The sequence below is a fragment of the Phoenix dactylifera genome, chromosome 7, assembly GCF_009389715.1.
Source record: "Phoenix dactylifera cultivar Barhee BC4 chromosome 7, palm_55x_up_171113_PBpolish2nd_filt_p, whole genome shotgun sequence".
NCBI classification, from domain to species: domain Eukaryota; kingdom Viridiplantae; phylum Streptophyta; class Magnoliopsida; order Arecales; family Arecaceae; genus Phoenix; species Phoenix dactylifera.
In genome coordinates this window covers 13,941,125-13,962,864 of record NC_052398.1, presented here as the reverse complement: position 1 = coordinate 13,962,864, position 21,740 = coordinate 13,941,125, and the positions used below count along the sequence as shown (strand labels likewise).

Genomic DNA, 21,740 nt, shown 5'->3' with positions numbered 1-21,740 from the left:
ACGTCTTCTAGTCTACATAGATTATGAGTCGGTTTCGCTTTGATATTATTTGTAACAACCTAGGACCTCACCCAAAATGGCTAGTCGAAAAGTATTATTTGAGTTTCTTGATCCGGTATGAGTATGTAAGATTTATCCATCGAATAACCGATGTGGAATTAAACATATGCCTGCACGGGTCCTCACAGGTAGCCTCCTGTCTAATAAATTTTTCTCCTCCACTGCCATTGGCAGAGAGAGGGAGAGATAAGGTCGCCGGAGGAGGAGGTAGAGAGAAACGGATGGAGATGGGATTATGGTGGGGAAATGAGTTGGAGGCTACAGCGAGGAAGGGGCCAACGAGTTTAGGAAGGGTGTGGGCGTGTACGGGAGGAACGAGTCGGAGGTTAGGTGGGGGAAGAGTGAGGGAGAGGTTGCTGTTGAGAGAGGACAATCAGATAGATACCGGTTAAGCTAAATTTCAAATTATAACGTCAGACAATGAATGGCGATTTGTTGCATGCCCCCACCCAAAAAAGCATGGAGTTCCTTCTCCATTGTCTTTATCACCTAACAAGGCACATGCATATAAGAAAGAGAAAAGATAGGAAGTGACAAATGGTATCCCAAGGAATAAGAAGATATAATATGAGTGATAGCTCTAGGAGTGGTTGGGCTGAATAGGAAATGAAATTTGGCGTTTCGAACTCGGAACCAGTAACCCCTTTATTGAGTTTGAATACATGCTTGTTGGTTTTGGCTTGTATGGCTCATGTGGATGATTCCAATTCTCCACCCATAGCCCAATTAAGAGGAAAATAAATGGGAACACTTGACTTGCAAGTGTCCAAATAGCTTAACATTTTGCAGAAATTGGTTGACATGTAATGTTAGGTATAGTTTGACGTATATCGATTTGAAATATGGCTTCATACTGTTTAGAATATATTGAATTTAAATTTCAACTGAAAGATTTCTAATGCTATTTAAATCACCTCATTGGAGCCCGGATGAGACAGATATGGCAGAATGCTGAAGAAATGTTAGTGCAGTTGAGTTCAAAGACCAAAAATATGAGAGCCAGGTCGGTGCCATTGGATATCTAACAACAGTACCAAGACCATTAGGCCTATTTTCTAATGACAGTTACCTATTTTCATATCCAAATTGGCCTTAAAAGTCCAAAGTCATCACACAATGAATCATGGTCAAGATGAAAGAAAGAGTACATTGAGATATGTTTTTTAAGCTACAACATTCACTTGGTCATCAAAGAAGCAACCTTTTTGTACTATCAACTTGTGAAATAAAATTTGTTAATATCAACTCAAATATAAATGAATACTAATTTGTATTATACAATGCTTCCTTTTTTTTCATGCCACATCATGCTTCCCCAAGGGAAAATCCTGGATCCACCCTATGTCGAGCACTTTTTTGGCTGCAACAGGCTTTATTAGCTCCTCCCTCTTCTGCGTCAGAATAGCATTACCTCAAATCTTTTTGTATCTTTTCATCACTTTTCAGTAATCATTCGTACTTTCTTAATAAAAATAAATTTCTCCAAAGAGTTGAGAGTAGGTCATGAATTTCTTCTACATTTTTTCATGAAAGCCAGTGCATAGAGTCTTGCTGCACAGCCAATCTATTTTAATGAGGAAAAACATACCCTATGACGAGGAAATGTCATTAGCCTATTTTTCCACACAAATTCTGATAGTTTGACATAGCAAGACAGCCAGTTCAGGCTCAACAGCTTCAGGAAATGTCATGAGAAATTAACATGAATGCTTACCATCGACGGTGGACATCTTCTCCATCAGCCATAGCCCATAAGCAATGTTGTCAGGCAGATCAGACCTCTGAAATTAAAGTTTTAGCCTCAGCAGCTGGCCATTGCAGGTCTCCAACCAGGAGTTGCATCCATACACCTGTCCTTGAATCGAAAGTAATCCACCACCTTACATCTGATGAATTTTATACATAAAAATTGCATTGCTTCGTGCAATTGTTAAAATGCTTGATTACTAAATTCATCTATCAATCACAATCAAGGATGCCCATCTTTTTAACTTCTCACATACATGCCAGCAACAAGTACAAATAGATGACTAACCAAAATTGCAGTGGAGAATGCAGATAAGCCCATATTCCTACCAACTAGGTCTACCAGGACAACATTGGGTGTCTTTGGGGTTTATTCATCCACAGCTGCAGAAGCTATGCTCCACTTGCATCAGACTAGTTCAGGGCAACCATCAGTTTCCCCTCAATCTGATCATTCAACTTCTTTGATGATTCTCCTTTTCCTGAAGGGTTGTACAGGCATGCTTCCTGGGGCACTGTGAGCTCTCTTCCTCTCATCTTTCTTCCTCTCTGCTTCCATCATTGTCCGTCTCAAAGAAGCTGCCTTGTATATTGGTTTTGGCAAATGCCTATGTCTGCGCAACAAATTATTCCATCAAGGAATCATGATATTTTGATAATATATTCTCACAATTTTGCTACGTTGTTATTGGGAACTGCAATTTTAGAGAAGCACAAAGAAGATAACTTGAAATTGAATTTCAGTAAACAATGGCCATGGTGCAGCTTCGTTTCAATAGTCTTTATCATTCTACATTCTCATATGAGATTGGAATGACGTAAGAATTTCTGGCGGGGCCTTTGATTCACGGATTATACTGTGCACCTTGAGGAGTTTTTTTCTTTATTTACCAGACGCTAGAGTTGATGCATACAATAAACAGCTTACCTAACTATGCGCTTCACCTCAGGAAGGTGCTTATACCGCTCCTTGACAGCATCAAGGTATTCTTGCTTTTTCTGTTCCCTTGGAAGAAGCTGTATAATATAAAGCAACTTGTCAGAGTGATCACAACAGAAGATATCTTTTGATGACGTAAATTACTGTAAGTTAAGCCCAAAGGAATAATAAAATCAACAGCAATTGTCTAAGTAACCTTAAGCAGTGAGACCATTGGTGCAATCACTCTTTTGTTCAGTGGAATGTAAATCAAGAAAATAAATGAAAAGAAAAAAGAAATACAGACTGCACCTTAAATAGAGATAGAGCAATTGTGGGGTAATACATATTGCAACCATGGTAAATTGTAACACATATTACTTTGACATGAATGAACATTATGTTACCAGGAGTACTGTACCAGATCTGTGAAAAATGGCATAGCAAATTAGTTTTACCAGATAATCCTGAGTTTGAGCCTCACATGGAAAATATTGCCTCATGATACTGGTAATCAAAATCCTATTTGAAGTTGCAGCGAAGAATTACATTGTGTACAACTTATTACTTGTTTTAGGGGATGTTAGGATTTCCATATGGATACAATCTGGAGGGGCAGGGAAGAGCAAAAAACTTAACTAAATTCCACATGACAGAATTTTAATACTTCAAGATCACTTTATTCTCGCAAAGCCATTTCCTGTCAATATGAACTTTTCTTCACTTACCTCCAGCATAAACTTTGCATGTGATTCTGAAATTTAAAAATTAAATAAAGGCCACCTCCTCTGCCACCCCCCCCCCCCCCCAACCCTCCACTTCAGACTACTACAGAAATCTGATGCATAAAAAGAATCCCTCCCTTCCCCACCCCCCACTCCTTCCCTTAATGTGGTCTAGCTTAAGGGATCAATGATCCGATGACTCATGAGACTGCTTTAAAGCTGGGTCTCAGCTTTGGCTAACACCTCAGGAGGAGGTGCCAAAATTTCTTACAAGGCAACTCTGGGCAAGAAAGGCTCATCATGAACCTCCGAAGCCAGTTGGCAGGTGGAGAGACTACCTCCATGAGTCACAGACAGTTCATGCCACTAACAAGCAACTCCCAGTTAAATAGCAAAGAAATACTTACAACTCCCAGCTGTTCCGAAGCTTTGGCTTTCCACAGCCGAAGGTTGGTATCATCACTCCCAGAAATAACATAAGATCCATCACAGCTATATTTTACACAAAATACCCTACATAGGAGAGGTGATTTGTGTCAGCACCTAGGAGAAAGGAAAAGGACACATAGTAGAAGGAAAGGCATGATGATAACAGAAATGCTGTAATACAAGAGAAAAAAGACGTAAACCAAACAATATACCAAATCATAAACCAAGAAATAGTATTGAAGGTGCTAGCAAATTTGTCGCAAATAAAATTCAAGTACTTACATAACTAATATTTATCATGTGCGGTTTAAGAGAGAGCTTATAAAAAGATTGATAAGTAAAATTAAACAATAAGCTCCGAATTAAGGGCAGAGAGAAAGCTAGAGATAGGAAAACCTTTGCATCCTCTTAGTATGGTATATCTCCCTGCTATGGTCTCCATTATACTGGAACAACCTTACCTGCAAAGTCGGGAGTTCTTATTTAATTTTTTTTACATGCAAATGCTTCCATGATAACTTAATATTGTCATGGGAAAAACATTATTTAGAAAGAGTCAAACTCACTGTTCTATCATAGGAGCCGGTTACAAATTCCCGGCCTGTTGGAGAGTAATCAATATCCATCCTGTAATTAATACCATTTAACAACATATATTTACTGACTTGCACAGAAAGGTATTATGTAGCAAGGTTTGGAGATAAGATAACAGCAAGTTATTCTAGCCAGGTTACTCACACTGCAGAAACATGATCTCTATGAACAACCTTGGCTTCGTTCAATTTTCTAGCATCATAGCTATAGCAGTTGCAATCTTCATTAGCCTGCAATAATATTCAGCGTATTCGTTAGCCTTTTAAGCATTATATCCATACGTGTTTCGAGGCATGGCGCATAATTAGTTTTGACCGCATATGAGAGTAAGAATAATATGGACATGCAACTGCCAAAATAAAGCTTATTGGACCCACTCAAATTTGGTTCCTTGGACAGACTCGTGAAATAATAAATGCTCATATCATCCCAACAAGAAAGCTTAGTTAACTGTTCAGAAATCCCAAATCCCAGGACAAAAGCACAATGGGAAGGGCAGAAACAACTAGTACAGGCTAAACAATCACATTATTCTTGAAAAGGTATTTCCACAAAAAAGAAATTGTGAATGTCATAAAGAATTAACTTCTATTGGCATTGCTTACAGCTGTGAAGTTCATTGGCTCCATAGGATTCCAGCATAGTGCATTTGTTTTTGTCTGTATATCAACAAAACAAGTGTCAGCTTCCCTGAAAGACATTCATGAACCAGCAAATGTTGAATGCCCAATAAATACTGCAGTAGACAGATTCCATATTACCAATAAAAACAGTTGATACTATGGCAAACCACACTGTCTAAAATGACTCTTCTAAGTTCTAACGATAAATAAATAACCACCATAAAGGCATATTATGATTGGTCAGTCCAATCAAGCATTATGTAATATGAATATTTAAAACAACATCAGAGGTTGCCAGAAGCTTATGCTCATGTACTATACTACTAGGCTACTAGCCAATATAATGTTTTGAGACATCATAATCTACAATGACTTTATATCAGTAAAAGTGGGTGAAACAGCAGGGAAATATTGATTGTCCATTTTTAACATAAATAAATATGTTATGCTATACATCAATGAACTTCTACTTAAGCATTTCTTAATGGACCTTATGAAACAGAAGTTTGGTTTTGACTATATTTGGATTTTCCTATTTTTAAGTTAAACTTTATGAAATCTGGGACAAAACCCGGATTTGCTTACCAAATTAAGCAGTAATGCTTCTCTGAGTGTATCTCACTGATCTCCATCAATGGTGATTATTTTGTACTAAGTAGTCAGCTATATCAACTTTCCAACTACATTGCTATTTTAATACAAATACTATTTTAATACACTGGAAGCCCCTTTGATGAGATCCTTATATTGTTTATGTAAATGACAATTAAAATTACTGGAAATAGAAAATGAATGGACAGATAGAAGGCTTCATCATAAAAACTTCCATATCAAAGATTTGGGGTCAAGGTACATTTTGAGAATTAAAGTGGCAAGATTTAAGATGTTTGTCTTGAAACAAGTATGTGGTTGATCTTTCGATAAAGAACAGATTGCTAGAAACACCGCCAGTAGATACTGCAGTGAACTGAAATACTAAACGTAGTAGTAGATCAAGTGGATCTTTTAAATAATAATGAACTCTTACAGGAAGACAATAATAATATAATGTAAAATTTAAATAATGAAATTAAATAGCATAGTTATTTAGATATTGTATGATAAAGAACACGTGCTGTAAAAATATGCAAAGATAATAAAAACAAACTTTACTGAATAAGACCTGGTTGTGTTGGAAACCTGACATTACTAATAGATGCTCAATGGAAAAGCATCAGAATTCAGAACTTGGTGGTCCAAGGTTTTAAATACCGGTGCTGAAATTTTTTCCATTGGAAGGTACCAGTATCAACGGCATGCCCCGAAACTGAAAATATCAAAAAGAATAAAAAAACCATCGGTACGGACTTGTACGGTTGGTATGGAACCATCATTATGCACTAACATGCATGGGTATGGACTGATAAGGCCAGTATATAACAGTATAGTGGCATCCCCTCACCCATCGAGGTGCTGCCTTAACATTGGAACAATCGGTAACGATGGTACTGTCCTGTTTCAGTGGCTTTTGAATCCATTTAGGGCTCCCAGTGTAAGATTTCTTTGTTGATGAAAGCTCATAGCATGGTATCCCATACCGGCCCGAACTGAACGGTATATAACATACCATACCGTACCGATTCGGTACCGGTACCTAGTACGGGTGACGTACCGACACTTAGTACGCCAAAAAAAATTTGCATCGGACCGTACCGACACAGTACTAGTGTAGCACCAGTACGGAGTCCGGTACGAAAACAGCGAACCTTGGCTCATAGAAAATTTCCATGCAAATGTAACACCCTAGGCAAATAAGATGCTTATGTAGGAGCTTTTCCCTGAGAAGTGTCTTCCACGCACTCATAAGAGAATCATGCATAGGAGGTCTCCCACCCACAAGAAAATCATGCATATAATTTTCCTTTTAAATTGGACCAGAAAAGTCACCATCGAGGTATTGTAACTTCATTGAAGTGAATGGGTGACTTAGAAGAACAAGAAACAGGCGTTGTTGCTAGATCCAAGAAGCCAAGCAATGGCTAACAAAACCATGTGGAGTTAACTACTTAAGCTGCTAAAGATATTGATGCACGAGGTTGCATTTGGTAATATTGAGAACAACCCATGTATTAGTATGAATCTCCATCAACCAGCAGCAACCTACATAGCATGTAACCTCATGCTTCAAGAGCAAATGAATCAATATCAAAACTGACCGTCTTTCATAAGAGAGATAATAACTAAATTCAGTCAGATATATCATCAATAACTGGGAAACAGCTATCTGTATTCTCAAAAAAGTCCCACCAATTGCTCCAAACATCCTCAACATCAAGCTGCATGTACTCTAGCTTGAATATTGTTGAGGAAATAATTAAAAAAAGAAATGCATTGGGGTATAATCTCTTGCTTTCACCTAAATGAATTTACACACATTTCTTCACACCAGACTAGTAGCAACAACCCCATTTATAGCCGGACTCACTAAAAGGTATTTTCCCATTTGCTAAAACTAGTTTGGAAACCTTAATTATATAAAAGAGAGAGGGCAAACAGTCCATATGTCTGTGGTGCATCCACTTGTTCCCTCATTTATTCTTTTGTTTCTTCTATCTAACTTGTCCGCTGTTATTCTTAACTTTCTTTCGTTATAATTTCTTCTATTTCTTCATTGTTTTTGTTGTTTCACATCCATCCTACTCGTTAAGGCATTAAACCCCCATATAGGACAAAAAACATTATTTAAGGACTTAATCCACAACAACTTGTAAATATGATGATAAAAATCCTAAATCCACAAGCCTAAGGATTCCCTTTGGTTATCACCAATATGCACTCTAAAATAACAAGACAAAAATTGTAAGTCCCTATTACTTGTTAATTTTTAGCTAAATCTAAACCGTCAAAGAAATCATTATGCACACTACAAGTATTGTGCTCATGCAAATGCACACAAAAAGCACACATGCATTTTCAATGCACATAAAAACCTTTATCCATGCAAACAAAACAATCAATATAGTCCTCTCTTTGCAATAAAAGTAAATAAATTAAATAAAATGGGAGTAGGAGAAAAGAAAAACATAAGTATGGAAAGCCCCTACATGATTATGTTATAGCATTGCTCACAAGACAAGGGACAGGAAGCCCTCTCCTCCATAATCAATCAGAAAAATGCTTGGACTTTTTAAAACATGATAATTAGAAATATTGTGACCAGTAATGATCTACAGATTTATTTCAAAATATTGTTAAGGATTTGTTGTTGTATGTTCAATCCTTAGAAAATGAACTACATCAAGAAGAGGGACCTTCCACAATGAGCCCCCACTCTCATAGACTGATGATTAGTTCACATTGGACAATCCTAGCGCACTCCATATTTTGAGTTTTTTGACATGTCGGACACTTGGGATGCTTGATGACATTCCTTAACACTTCAAACTATCAAAATAATATGCCATCATCATTACATGTCTACTTTCAGGACTCCTATTTGAACATTTCAATTCCAACACAACAATTAGAACCAATTTATTAAATTTTATGAACTTAAGGACCATACATCTAGCTCATTATTCATTAATCGCATCCAACAATACATATTTACACATACACACACAGACACACACGCATGCACACACACACACGCACGCACGCATTCACATATATAAGATACGTCTGTCCTCGTGTCCATTTTTAGAAGATTCTTGTCTCGGAATCTCATGGACTCCAAGCTAGTGGGCAACTAAAGAATTTGGTTACTTCAAAGCATGCAGAATTGAAATGCCAACAATCCCAACCAACCGAGGAATCTCATGAAATGACCATCAATTTTGGCTTTGGATGGAATGGGTACCAGGTGGTGGCTAATAAGAGTCATTAATCAGTGAGCATCTCAGGAAGAAAAAGAAAATTATGTTCTACCGATTCTTAGCAAGGTAGAAACTTAGAATACATAAAATCGCTGACTTAGTACACATGTCAACAAAATTTTACTTTTTACCATTAAAAAACATAGGCTAAGCAAGCTATGAGCTTTGAAAGACTGTATTCGAACTTTGATAATTATCCATATAAAATATTTAGCAAATGAAGGCAAAACATATAGCCTTGTGAAACAAAAGTCAGCAATGCACGTTCACTGATGAATCCAATGAAATAGGCGCATAGGCTTATATCAAAGATCCAAATTTGACTGGATAAATTGGAGGATTCAAATGGTGATCTGTATCATAGCATGCCTTACAATATGTACAGTGCTGCAAAACTGTCAAACAACACATGTTGTACCTAGAAAAGCAACAAGTATAGATGGGGAACTGTCCCTAATAGCTCATATCGAGTGTGTCACAGTGGCTTAAGAGAGAAAGCATCATCATGTCGTACATTATGATACAATTTAGTACATAATGGTACCTTGTAGTAATGAGCTTTTATTGATTACATTGCACCTTTCACATAGAATATGATTATTAGGGCCATGGTTAGTCATAAATTGATTAATACTTGTTACATTCAAATTCGAGTTCCACATTGTTTTTTGTTAAAGCCCTATATAATCCTAGTTCGCTAGTTTCTTTGCTGGCTTTGTTGACATAGCATAATGCACATCTTTAGTTTTCCAAGAATATCTTAGCATGTAATTTTTTGTGCTGTTACATGCCAAAGGTTGACATAAAAGGGTCTGCAAATATCTGGGCTGTAATAAACACAGGCACGATGTGCAGTATTTTGATCCTTTGCTCAAATCTTTGCAGGTAAATAAGCATCAAATACCTCTCCATGCCCCAATTGTACCACTACACACATTAGAACTTCTGATCTCATGGTTGATTGATGACTAGAACTTAAAATTATAACAATAAAGATTCAAAAGCATCCAAATCACAGAGATATAATTTAAAAAAAGCGAACAGATAATGAGAGGCCATCTTTTGCCTCCATGAATAATGAAATTTTGGTTATGAAAGAGGACATCTATGAAAGCATGCTTTCAGCTGAAATGAATTCTTGCTTTTATTATGAGAATGTGATTAACAATAAATGTCCATGAGGTATTAATGACTAGGAAATTTAGTGCACAAAAGATTTGCTGTCCATTAAATATAGGAAATAAATTTGCAAAGTTATAGCCGAAATTTGTTGAAAAGAAGGGAGCCTTATGCTCTGTTCCTTGAACGGGTCCGTCAAATACCGAAGAAGAGAATAAAGTCAGGTTCATTTTCATTGATAATGTCTCATTATTATCCAGTTGACTAACAAACCCCTCAATCTAAACCAACTTATGGAGTTGCAAAATATGGCACATCCCATCTTAAAATCATGCCCATAAGCTTTAACTGCCTTCTTAGAAAAACCTCAAGAAAAGGTCTTTACATTCAAGTTTCAAACTGACTTCAAATTCAAATTCCAAAAGAAAGTATATTAAAAGCTATATGGAATTTTGTTTACTATTGTACTTCTAGCAAATACTGAAATTGCCACTGAAGCAATCTTTAATTGGAAAATCATGTACAAGTAAACCAACATAGAAAACAAAATATGTAAATAGAATATTCCAAACAGATAAAAGAATGACGAGTTTGGTTCCTGCAAGTACAGCTAATTCAATAAACAAGTCGTCAAGATTGTGAAAATGATAATAATATTAGCGTCTACAAGTAAGACTGGAAGTCATAAGTATACCTTCATTATTAGTTTCCTAGCTGGAGATGACATGCGTAGGTCATACAGTGTTATGCTGCGATCGCTACAAAATCATATTCACTCCCTTAATGAGCACAGTTGCAGCAGTAAAGAGCTCAAAAAGATAAAACAATATCAATGAATTATATGTCAAACTACAAGAATATCAAACGGGCAAGCAGCAAGCCTGCTAATTTTCTGCTAGAAACAAACAGCCAAGAATCACTAAGGATCGAAAATGTCAATCTTGTTAAGTTGGAAAATGAGAGATACTTAACATGGTTTGGCAAAAAAAATTATGAAAGACGACATGTCTCTCCCTTGTCAGTAGTCATGTAGTTACTAGTGCACGAAAATTATGAATATTATTGTTAACAATAAAATGTCCATAAGGTATTCATGACTAGCAATGGGTGCTATTTTGCAAGATATTGCAAAAATAGTTCAATTTGACCAGTTTACAGAAACATTAAAAAAATTATAGTATCATTAGAATGTTTGGTGGAGAAGGGTCTTAAAAATACGTCAAACTAACCATAGAGGATAAGAATGCAAAATCTTGAAGGAAATATATTAAGAAAGCAGATTCCTTACATAAATGTAATGGAGAATATGCACTATATCATCTGTAATATTCTCAGTTAATATAAAAAAAAAACGAAATGTTCCTAATAAATAAGGATTCAGAAATTGCATGTTATGATTAAGGCCAGCAAAATATCAGTACGATTATCACGTTGAGTGTCAGAACAAACTAGCACATTAGAAAGCAGAATTTAGGTGAAACATGTAAAGGATATACTGAAAAAAAATATGAATCCTTTTCTAACTCTGGGTTGATTTTGTTTTTTTACAACAACAATTTGGATGACACTTTTAAATATGATGTTTTCTATCTTCTAGACAATTATTCTAAACATCCGCAACTTAGCTCAAAAACATAATCAACATTTAATTACCCAATGTGCTAAAATAAATTCCTTTATTACTTCAAATTTTCATGAAAAACAAAAAATTGTGTATTAAAAGAAAAATGATCTCTTGTCGATCCTATATGTTGTTTTCATCATCATTTATTTAGTCCTAGATCTCATGGGGAACCTCTAGCGCGACACTAGTAGATCCCCAACTCACGGAGCACAATGCATCCATAATCAACCACAACTCCTGGTAGGATGTAGTAAATGTTGCACCAATAGCGCCCCCCAACTGAGATCCAACAAAACAAATAGCAAACAAGAGAACAAGAAATACTTAACATGGCTTGGCAAAAACCTGCCTATGGACAAGGGAGAGCATAGATGATCCACTATTTGTAGAGAAAATTATGAAGGGTAGAGAAACAACAAGCTAACACAAAAAACCTAAGCCCTGAAACAAATCCCATTTCCCTGTTCCTGGTGTATGCTCTCTCTCCTTAGTGACCATATGTAGATGCAGCTGCTGATTGTTTGGATGCATGGTGAACTATGATTAATTTGCTGATGAGGATTCATTTGCATTCACTTAACCCCAACAAATTAAAAAAGTAAAACAAAATATGTTAAAATGGAAACTGAACATGGTGAACGAAAACTTTAAAAAATCCATTAAGATTGTATCAAAAATTGGTGGCGCTTCATGCACATCTAGAAGGAATCTAGAGCTCCCTAATTAGCTTTTTAGTAGAATGAAATATAAATAATATAATTTTTTATCTGCATACTAATTAGGACAAACATATATGAGTCAGAGAATATAGAATTTACTTTTTATGGCTAATGTATGTATTCTTAGAAAGGATTAAGCTGCATCCGCCCAAAACTTGAATTAGCAAAATTAATGATAGAATCTTTGTTTTTGTGGGGGTGGAGGGGGCAATGATAGAATCTTTTTGAGAGCAAAGAGTTGCATACCTAGATGATGTTGCCAGCACATCAGGTTCTCCAGGATTGAATCGTACAGAAATAACAGTATCCTTACCCCACTCAAAAGTGTTAACTGGCTCTGACCTATTCTCAGGAAAGAACTTGTATTTATGTCAGAGAAATACCATATTTCATGGACTAAAATAAAGATAGAAAAAAAAATAACACCTGTTGTGATCCCATATGTCAACCTGTGCGCCAGCCGTGGCAAAGAGGTTACCATCCCACTGGTGATCAACAGCCCTAAGAGTGTAAGATAAATAAGTGAATGAACAAACTCAAGAGCAATCATAAAGACATAAAATGAAAATTAAACCTAACAAATAATCAGATCCAAGTATCACTATAAAATTGTATTAGACACAATTTTTTCATATATAGTTCTATTGTGAATCTAAATTCTCACCAGAATGCATGCTTCCATACATAAACTGCCAACGGCTGAAATGGCAAAACACCCACTTAGGCACGCCAAGAGATAAGGCAAAAGGAACATAATACTATTCCACAATATATTGTTCACTAGGAAACTACATACCTTCGAGGCATTTTCCATTGAGTCACTAAAGTCCATCATTTTTAAAACAGGAACTTTCCAGAGCCTCACACTGTCCACAGCAAAATGGATTACACAAAATATGCATGGAAATCTTTCACATGTACTGTCCTAATACTGATGAAACTATACACCAACAATATTTTAAAAACAAAAGATAAAGCATGCCACCACCATTTTTTTTGTTTTTTAACGCAACAAGGTCAACAAGATCAAATATAATTAGGATAGGTATACTTATCCCTTCTTCTTTTTGATCATCAGGACAAGATGTGCATTAACTCAAATGGAGAAAACTAAGGTGAAATTGGGCTAGGCGGCAGGAATAAACTTACGTGCAATCAGTACCACATGATATGAGAACATCACCATCTGTAGATGCTGTTAAGCCTCGTACAGCACCTTGGTGTCCAGGGAATTGCCGCATTGTTTTCCTTTTTTTAGAAAATAAAGCATTGATCATGCAAGCTGCCTGGAAGGCTTCCAGAATTGAAAAATAACACAACAATGATGTGGAATGAATGATAGTCTATGCAACAAACATAACATCCAGTAAAAATACGGATTTCCCCAAAAGGAGAACGAAAAAAACAGAGAAAATATAAAAGAACTAAGCATAAAAAGGAAGCCACACTAAGACCATTTCACAACAACTCACAAAATTATATCTGCCATACTTTGTAATAGATATTTAATAAAAATGGTCAATTCTCAGAGACAAAACAAAAGAAAATGAAGCACAGATCTTGGTGGTAGTACCTGGTTGCTATGTCCCAAAGATGAATATCTGCAACAGAACAGAGTGTTAGAATGGTTCCCCTTTCCAAATCCAAAAGCACATGAAACCATTTTAAAAGAACAGCCAAAAGAACAAAACTAGAAATATATGGAACCACTTAAGAAGTACAATGAGGACGAAATTAACCTCCATACTTCACTTCTTCAATCCACCAAAGCAAAGATAATGGAAATATGAATAGTCTTACACGTCACTTTCCTACTTTTTACTTAATCGCCTAATTACATTGTTGTCATCAATAAGGCATCACTCACATGAGTCAAAAATAAACTCTCCCAATGATAGCTATCACCTCTTTGCTCACAAGGGCATCAGGATAAGCATCATAATAAAGAGAGAGTTTTTCTGAAAGGAGTTAAAATGAGATGTATGCCTGAAGAAGGCGAAAGTGAAAAGTTTACAGATGGAGTTTTGGAAAAAGGGCTTAGGTCAAAAGAAGTTAAGGCCGTATTTCTTAGCAATCTGGTTATTTTCTTTGCCCACATAAACAAAAGTTTAATAGATGTAACTGATTGCATGTTAAATATGCCTTTTCTTGTAGATATAACAGATTATTTACAATACAAAAGATAAAGGACGACAACAATATCTAATTATACCATGTTGGTAGAGACAATAAAAGGAAGAATAGAACAGAGCTTATATAAGTTAACTATAAACAAAGCCAGTAATTGACTCTTATAAGGAAATGTACTTTAGTTTGTGTTGGGGGTTGTAAGAAAAGAAGAGGGAGACTTATATTAACAATTCTGAGGAAGGATATGGAGAAACTTAAGAGTAACATCAGACGTGATCCTAGATAGGAATACTTGGCAATGAGGATCCATAAAGCCGACCCTAGATAGTTAGAAAAAAGTTAGATGGTTCTGATTATGATTACGATAAACAAAGCCAGTAATCCTTAGTTACTAGTGCTTCCTACCAACAACCAAATGGTAAAAGGAAATAATGGTATCAGTTTTCTCTCTCCTGATTCCCATTCCCATTCCAATTCAACCGTATGCACCAAAAGTCAAACAATAACAAAGTTGACATATTAACAAAAATGAATTCCCTAAATACTGCTATCTATCCCAAGCTTTATACAGGTACCATATTTACTATCACAAGAAAAGGTCAGAAAATAGAAATGCCGCACTTGTATGGAGCAAGTACCTCCATCCATTGAACCTGAAAATATCCCTTTCAGGTGATTTGGGTTCTTTGCCATACAGGATACAGCGTCGATGTGCCCATCCATGGCTCCAACAAAAGGTCTTGCAAATATCTGAGACAATAATAAACCATTAATGGGGACAAGACAGCAAAAATTATGCATTAAAAAACAACAATTAAAAAAAAATAAAAGAGGCACACCTTGTCCAATTTTGCAGCATTAAGAGCCCTCGTGTATTCAACTGCTTTTTCTTGAGTACGAAGGCTTGGATCATAATTGTGGAAAACTTTCTGTTGGAAGATAGGAGAAGTGAATCAGGAAAATCCCCCACAAATATCAGAAATTAAATCATAAAACCCTGCAGACTAAACTAGAAATAATTGATCTGCTTCAAGACAACAGGATCATCCAAATATTAAACATGTGTATCAATGAAGAACCCAGAATTTGTTTTTTTCGGAACCATGTTTCATATTGAGGGCTTGACTAACGCACAGATAAGGTGCATTGATCAGTAAGCCAGATTTAGCCACATCACACAAACAATGAAAAACTAACCCTGCCCACCACAGTGATCCATTGAAGTGTTATTCCAAATTATCTTTTAGTTCAATTGTCATATCCAATTTCTATCTCTATCCTCAAGAAATCCCATGAGCACCCAAATATTCATTGAAATCAGTATAAATCAAGAAAACTACCGACTAGGTTGCTTGTATGAATGCAAGAATTGCTTGTCGGTTTCAGCAAGAAATCCCCAAGAAACCAAAAAAGAAACGTTTTGCTTGTACCAAATTAAAAATCTTCGAGGTTTCAGGGAAAGGAAACAATTTTGCACTTCAAAAGGAGCTGAAGAGTGAACGGAAACAAGTATCAACTGAATAAAGTAACCATAATAAAGGAAAAACACAGTAAAGCAATTGGACAAGTCACCTGAAGATCTTGGCTCCTTTCGCGAGTGAATTCGTCTGTGGACCGAGATATGACCTTCACCTTCATCTCTCACGGTTTCAGAGGCCTCCGTCTGTGGATTACGTCCCAAATCTGATCATAAAAGGGAAAGAGAGAGAGAGAGAGAGAGAGAGAGAGAGAGAGAGAGAGAGAGATCAAACTAGAGCAGCAAAAAAAATATGATCGCAGAGAAACATAGTTGTGGGTTTCTGAATTAAAAAAATAATGGAAAGCCTAACGCGTACCTTGAGGAGGACCTGTTAACTGGAATGAAAGAGGGAGAGAACCGAGCAGCCAAATCACCCAAAAGGATCGTTGAGGAGGACTTGAGCAAGCCAACGTCGCTGGACCAGTTCGTCGTGATCCCTCGGGAGATCGACGCGGTGGAGGAGACCGAGAATAGATGTCGAGCACGCCGCGACGCCGGACGGAAGGATATTTCGATCGGGAATCTAGCTAGGGTTTCGAAGGGAAAATAGGGGGAATCGAAACTAGGGTCGGGACGCGGGAGAGCTCGACCTACCCCTTCCGGGTTATCGGGTTTGCCGGATTCCGGTCGGGTGAGAACGGGTAATAAATAAACAGACTTTTTTAGATCCGGATAACAAATGGGTCGGATCAGATCCAAACGGGTCAAAAAAATAGCTAACTTAAACCCAGCCTAAAATACGGCCTATGGGAACCAACTCAAGCTAGCCCTGCAGATCCTTTAAAATAGATGGATTAGATTAGATCTAAGCAGGTTGGATCAAGTCGAGGCCGATCAACCTAACCTATTTACAGCCTTACTCATTATTTATTAAAAAAAATTCAACATAGAGAGGAGGAAAAAAAACCTAGATACCACTTCTGATTCAAAATCTTAGGTTTTTCTCCAATCTTGATCCGAGATCAAAGGCCTCCAGTAATAATCCAATTTTGTTAGATCTTAATAAATTGTTTGATGTATTTTGATCACGAATGTGCATGTGATATAATCTATGTCAGAAGATATAATGGTGTCTTCTATTTTTCTCGTGGAAGAAAAATAACAGCATCAAAGAGTTTTCCAATCTAAGGGCAAGGCTTGTTCAAAGATCTTTTATTCTCATCTTATACTCTTCAAAAATGCCAGTTCTATTTAATCTCTCCTGATCCTAAATTTGATCTTCGATTACTATTATCTTTTTTGGAGCGACAAATATGGTAATTGTTGACATATGAGAATGAGGAATTTTTCAAATTTTATGCTTTATGGCTTTTTATTATAAAGATTCTTTCTTGGGACTGCATGAAGAATTGAAGGATGTTTATCTAAGAACATAATAAAACAGGACTGAATATGATTATAGTACTCATCAAATTCACTGCAGTTGGGAGAAACATTTTAAGTTGCCATTTTGACAGGATGTAGTAGGCTTGCTTTTCAATGATTCTATCATTCTATTGGTAATAAACATAATTCTATTGGTATTAGTGATCTCGGTAATTCTGGTGACAATGAAGCCCATTAAAGCAATGTAGGTTCTTTTTCCTATCTCATGTATTTGTGTTTGTTAATTGATATTTTTATAGTATGTTGTTGGTATACTTTGATTATTTCGAAATTTGTGTGCTCGCACTTTTATCGTTTTATATTTCGTCACATTCGACTAGTAAATTTGCATGCTATGCAGCATGATGTATGCAATCTACTAGCTAATTTTGCTTCATAATGTTTGGCTAATTCTGCAGGTGCTAATTCTGTAGGTGTTAAACTTTTACATGTATTACATCCTACTCAGATAAAAATATTTAGTTGTGCTATATATTTTGAGTTATATTCAATTAGCATATAGTCCTACTAAGTAGTTTGCTGAGCAATGGTTAAGCCCCTCTTGTTGAATGTTGCTGCTAAATGTGAGAAAGTGCAACATTTTCTTTTCCTTCATTTATGCAACTAAGTATAATTGGCATTCTTTGGTAATTTTATTCTAAATATATTGGAACAAAAATTCTCTAGTGCGCGCACCAAAAGAAATTATATGGAGTAGTATTTCTTTTTTGCCATATATCCTATTGCATCCATCTTAAAGTGAAAGTTGAAGAGTCAAAGTGAGACGGAACTCCTCTTACTAATAGAGTCTGTTCGTCTTGTGACTTAAAAAAAAAAATACATGAAGCATCGTCCATGAAACTGTCTGCTTGTATTCCTCTATTCTTCTTTGTTAAGCAACTTTTTTCTCTCTATCCATCCGTGAGGCCTCCTCCTCCTTGAATCCCTCTTTCATCCTCTGAAATACGGAGTCCTTTTCTCCTTGTGGTCATAGACTATATTCATCAATATACAGTACATGACCAAATGATACATACCTAGCAAACTAATCACCTAACAACCCTTACATACCCCCAACAATTCGATATACAGTTTTCAGAATATTGTATTTACTAGTACACAATACATATCCAAGTGATATACACTCTCTAGGTTTCTGATACATATTTTAATACATACTCAATAACAACCCAAAACGTACCTCCAGGCAAATGAATACATATTCAACTAAATTGATAAATAGTTTCCAAAACATTGTGTTCACTAGTACACAGTATATATTCAAGTGATACATACTCGATTGGTTTCTGAGATATACTTAAAGCTTCTTTGATACATACCTAGCAACGATCTGATATACACCTCCAAGCAAATTGATATAGGGTTTTCAAAATACCATAGTTACCAGTGTACAATATATGTTCAAGTGATACACACTCAATGGATTTAGAATACATACTTTAAATTTTATTATGCAAACCTAGCAATGACCTAATACATACCTTTAGGCAAATCGATATATAGTTTCAAAAATATGTACTAGTATACGGTCTATGGGCACATGATACATAGTTGGGATGAACGTCTTCATGAGAGAAAATTTAGAGAAGGACAAAGGGACCCAGGAACAAGGAGAAAGACCTTACAAAACGATGGAAAGAGAGGGATGGTTTGATGAGGAAGAAGAGAGAGATACGAACCAATGGCCTCATGGGCAATGCTTTACATATTTTCTTTTTTATTTGGATGGATGAACCTTGTTAGTAGGACTTTTGTCCCACTTTGTGTTGCCCAGTAGATACAACCCAAGAGGGGGGGTGAATTGGGTCTTTTAAAACTTTTATGCTACTTCTAAAACTTTTTGATTAACTATGCTAAGTTGTATAGATGCACAGTGAAAGTTAAACTTAGCAAGGGTTTGATGTATAGACTGCGACTTGATTAAATATGCTTGCAACTAAAGGATGTGCGGATAAGAATTAAGCAAGCAATTTATCTAAGTAAGTAAGTGTGTTAGTTAGACAATAACTAGAGGCATTACAAACACAAAGGACATATAGTGGTTCGGTGCACCCCAGCACCTACATCCACTCCCCAAGACCTCTTGGGAATTTCACTATAATCCTACCGATTACAGCCGGTTGTTTTACAAGCTCACAACCCAACTTGTTGTTTTACGAGCGCACAACGAACTCGGTCGGTTTTCCCAGGCTCACCGACTAGAACCTCCCCGATTGTTTTCTCGGGATCACAATCAAACCCTTACACGTTGGTTTTACCCTCGGCTCACCAACAAACCTATCACCGTTGGTTTTCCCTTTGGCTCACCAACAAACCTTAACACCGTTGGTTTTTCTTTGGCTCACCAACAAACCTTAACCCCTTGATTCAATCCCTTGATTGAATCAAGTTACAAGATATTAAAACAAAGTATAAAACAAAACAAAGCTTCTTAAACAAGCAAATATGACAATATAAACAAATAGAGTAAAGAGAAGCCCTCAAACGAGTTTTGAATATGGAGGAGCTCGGCTTCTTCTTTACTTGATCCTCCTCTGATTTGGCATGAAGTAGAGGATCCCCGAGGCAGCACACGGATGGAGAGGAAGCTTTCGGATTCACTTGGATGCTCTTCTTCTCTCTATTTCGTTTTGGATGGCCCTTTTGTGCTTATGGGAGATTTCCTTTGTAATCTCTTTGAGATCTCTTTCCTAGATGATCTCTCCCACTTCCATAAGTTCTCTCCTAGCTCTCTTCTTGTTTTTATAGCTTTTGATAACGTGGAAACAAGAATATAGCCGTTAGAGACAAAAATAGAGCCGTTGGAACCAGTCTGCACCTCCTGACAATATGACCGTTGGGATCGGAGTCGACTCGCGCGATCAGGAGTCGGCTCGCCTGTTGCAGGAGTCGGCTCGTGTTTTACCGGAGACGACTCGGCCACTGTTCCAAATTTGAATTAATGTGCTTGCCTCGACTGGGAGTCGACTCGTCTTAACCTGGAGTCGACTCGCCAACTTCTGGAGCTGACTTGGCAATTTCGGAGTCGGCTCATCCACTGAAGTCCGTGGATCCAATTTTGAATTTTGTCCTCTCGAGTCGACTCGACTGTCCTGGGAGTCGACTCGAATCTCAGAGCCCGAACTCCCGATCCTCTGTCTTTTGGCTCGTCCAGTCTTGGAGTCGACTCGAACTTCCTTAGAGTCGACTCGGCTCTCAGTTTGCGAAACACAGCCTTCTGCCATCTTGGTGTAGCGCTGCCTTGGAGTCGACTCGAGCTGTCTGGGAGTCGACTCGAATCTCAGAGGCAGTAACTTGGTTTTTCTGTCTGTTGATGGTCGCGGAGTCTCGGAGTCGACTCGTGCAATGCGGGAGTCGACTCGAATCTCAGAGTCCCAAAAATGCTCTCTGACTTTTTCTTTGTGTTCCGCTGAGAGTCGACTCTTGCTTTCTTTGGAGTCGACCTACCAACCATCGGAGTCGACTCGCGTTCCACTGGAGTCGACTCGAATCTCAGACCCGAAAACTGCTCTCTGACTTTTCTGTCTGTGACTCCTAGGAGTCGACTCATACTTCCCCGGAGTCGACTCGGTAAACATTGGAGTCGACTCGAATTCCTCAGGAGTCGACTCGAAGACTATTCTTTCGAATTTTTCCTTTGATTTTACTCCTCCAATTTGAACCTTTTGAACTTTAAACTTGGGCCAATGAATTGTAGCTTTCTTCTAACTTTTCTTGAGAGCTTTTGGAGGCCTTCTTGTGTTCTTCCAACTTGCTATGTTCCTTGCAAAATAAATATCTTTCTCCTTGCAACATAAACATTAGTATCCATACTTCAAGGTTTTGTGATCATCAAAATCAATCTATGAATCAATCTTTGGGTCATCAATCTCCCCCTTTTTGATGATGACAAAACTTGGAGTATATGCAATATAAAAGATATTGTTTTCTAGAAGTAATACATAGCTAAGTTGCATGAAGTAGAAAACATATATATTTAAAAAAAAACATACTTCATGATAATGCTTTAGATTTAATCAGCTTAACACAATCAACATATTTCAATTTAAGCTGATTTGTATTCAATTCAAAGCATAAAGGCATTATGAGCATATACTTAGATATTTCTCCCCCTTTTTGACAACATCAAAAGATAGTGAAACATTAAGCACAAAGATCAGAATGCTCATATATTTCTTTTCCTTATTGTACTCTGATTTGCAAGTCAAATTATTGCAAGGATATGAATCATATAACTCAAGGCAATAATATTAGAATCAGATTAATGAGCATAGATCAGAGCCAATTAAGATA

The 21,740-nt window shown here is 36.8% G+C and overlaps 1 protein-coding gene across 3 annotated transcripts; it reads right to left on the bottom strand.

Moving 5' to 3' along the window:
* Positions 1-1,527: 1,527 nt before the first annotated feature.
* On the bottom strand, positions 1,528-16,657 carry LOC103715202 (DDB1- and CUL4-associated factor 13). Of its 3 annotated transcripts, none has more exons than XM_039128356.1 (18): positions 16,378-16,657; positions 16,115-16,225; positions 15,382-15,471; positions 15,181-15,292; positions 13,986-14,013; positions 13,562-13,660; positions 13,209-13,278; positions 13,077-13,111; positions 12,839-12,913; positions 12,659-12,754; positions 10,764-10,827; positions 5,079-5,132; positions 4,618-4,703; positions 4,446-4,506; positions 4,276-4,340; positions 3,858-3,963; positions 2,735-2,823; positions 1,528-2,420 (listed from the first exon to the last, which is right to left on the bottom strand). In XM_039128356.1, the coding sequence occupies exons 2-18, from the start codon at positions 16,178-16,180 to the stop codon at positions 2,258-2,260; spliced, it is 1,359 nt and encodes a 452-aa protein (XP_038984284.1). In that variant the 5' UTR covers positions 16,181-16,225; positions 16,378-16,657; the 3' UTR covers positions 1,528-2,257. The 3 variants fall into 3 exon arrangements, with proteins under 3 accessions (XP_038984284.1, XP_038984285.1, XP_008800979.1); XM_039128357.1 differs by having other exon boundaries at positions 16,115-16,205; positions 16,378-16,656; XM_008802757.4 differs by having other exon boundaries at positions 16,115-16,205; positions 16,390-16,656.
* Positions 16,658-21,740: the final 5,083 nt, after the last annotated feature.

Excerpts from the sequence above, each read along its gene's own strand:
- LOC103715202 (XM_039128356.1), bottom strand. The coding sequence starts at position 16,180 with ATGAAGGTGAAGGTCATATCTCGGTCCACAGACGAATTCACTCGCGAA. Across the intron at positions 13,661-13,985 it reads CTTTGGGACATAGCAACCAG|GAAAACAATGCGGCAATTCC; the intron begins GTACTACCACCA and ends TTCTAAAAAAAG. Across the intron at positions 12,755-12,838 it reads GACATATGGGATCACAACAG|GTCAGAGCCAGTTAACACTT; the intron begins GTGTTATTTTTT and ends TCCTGAGAATAG.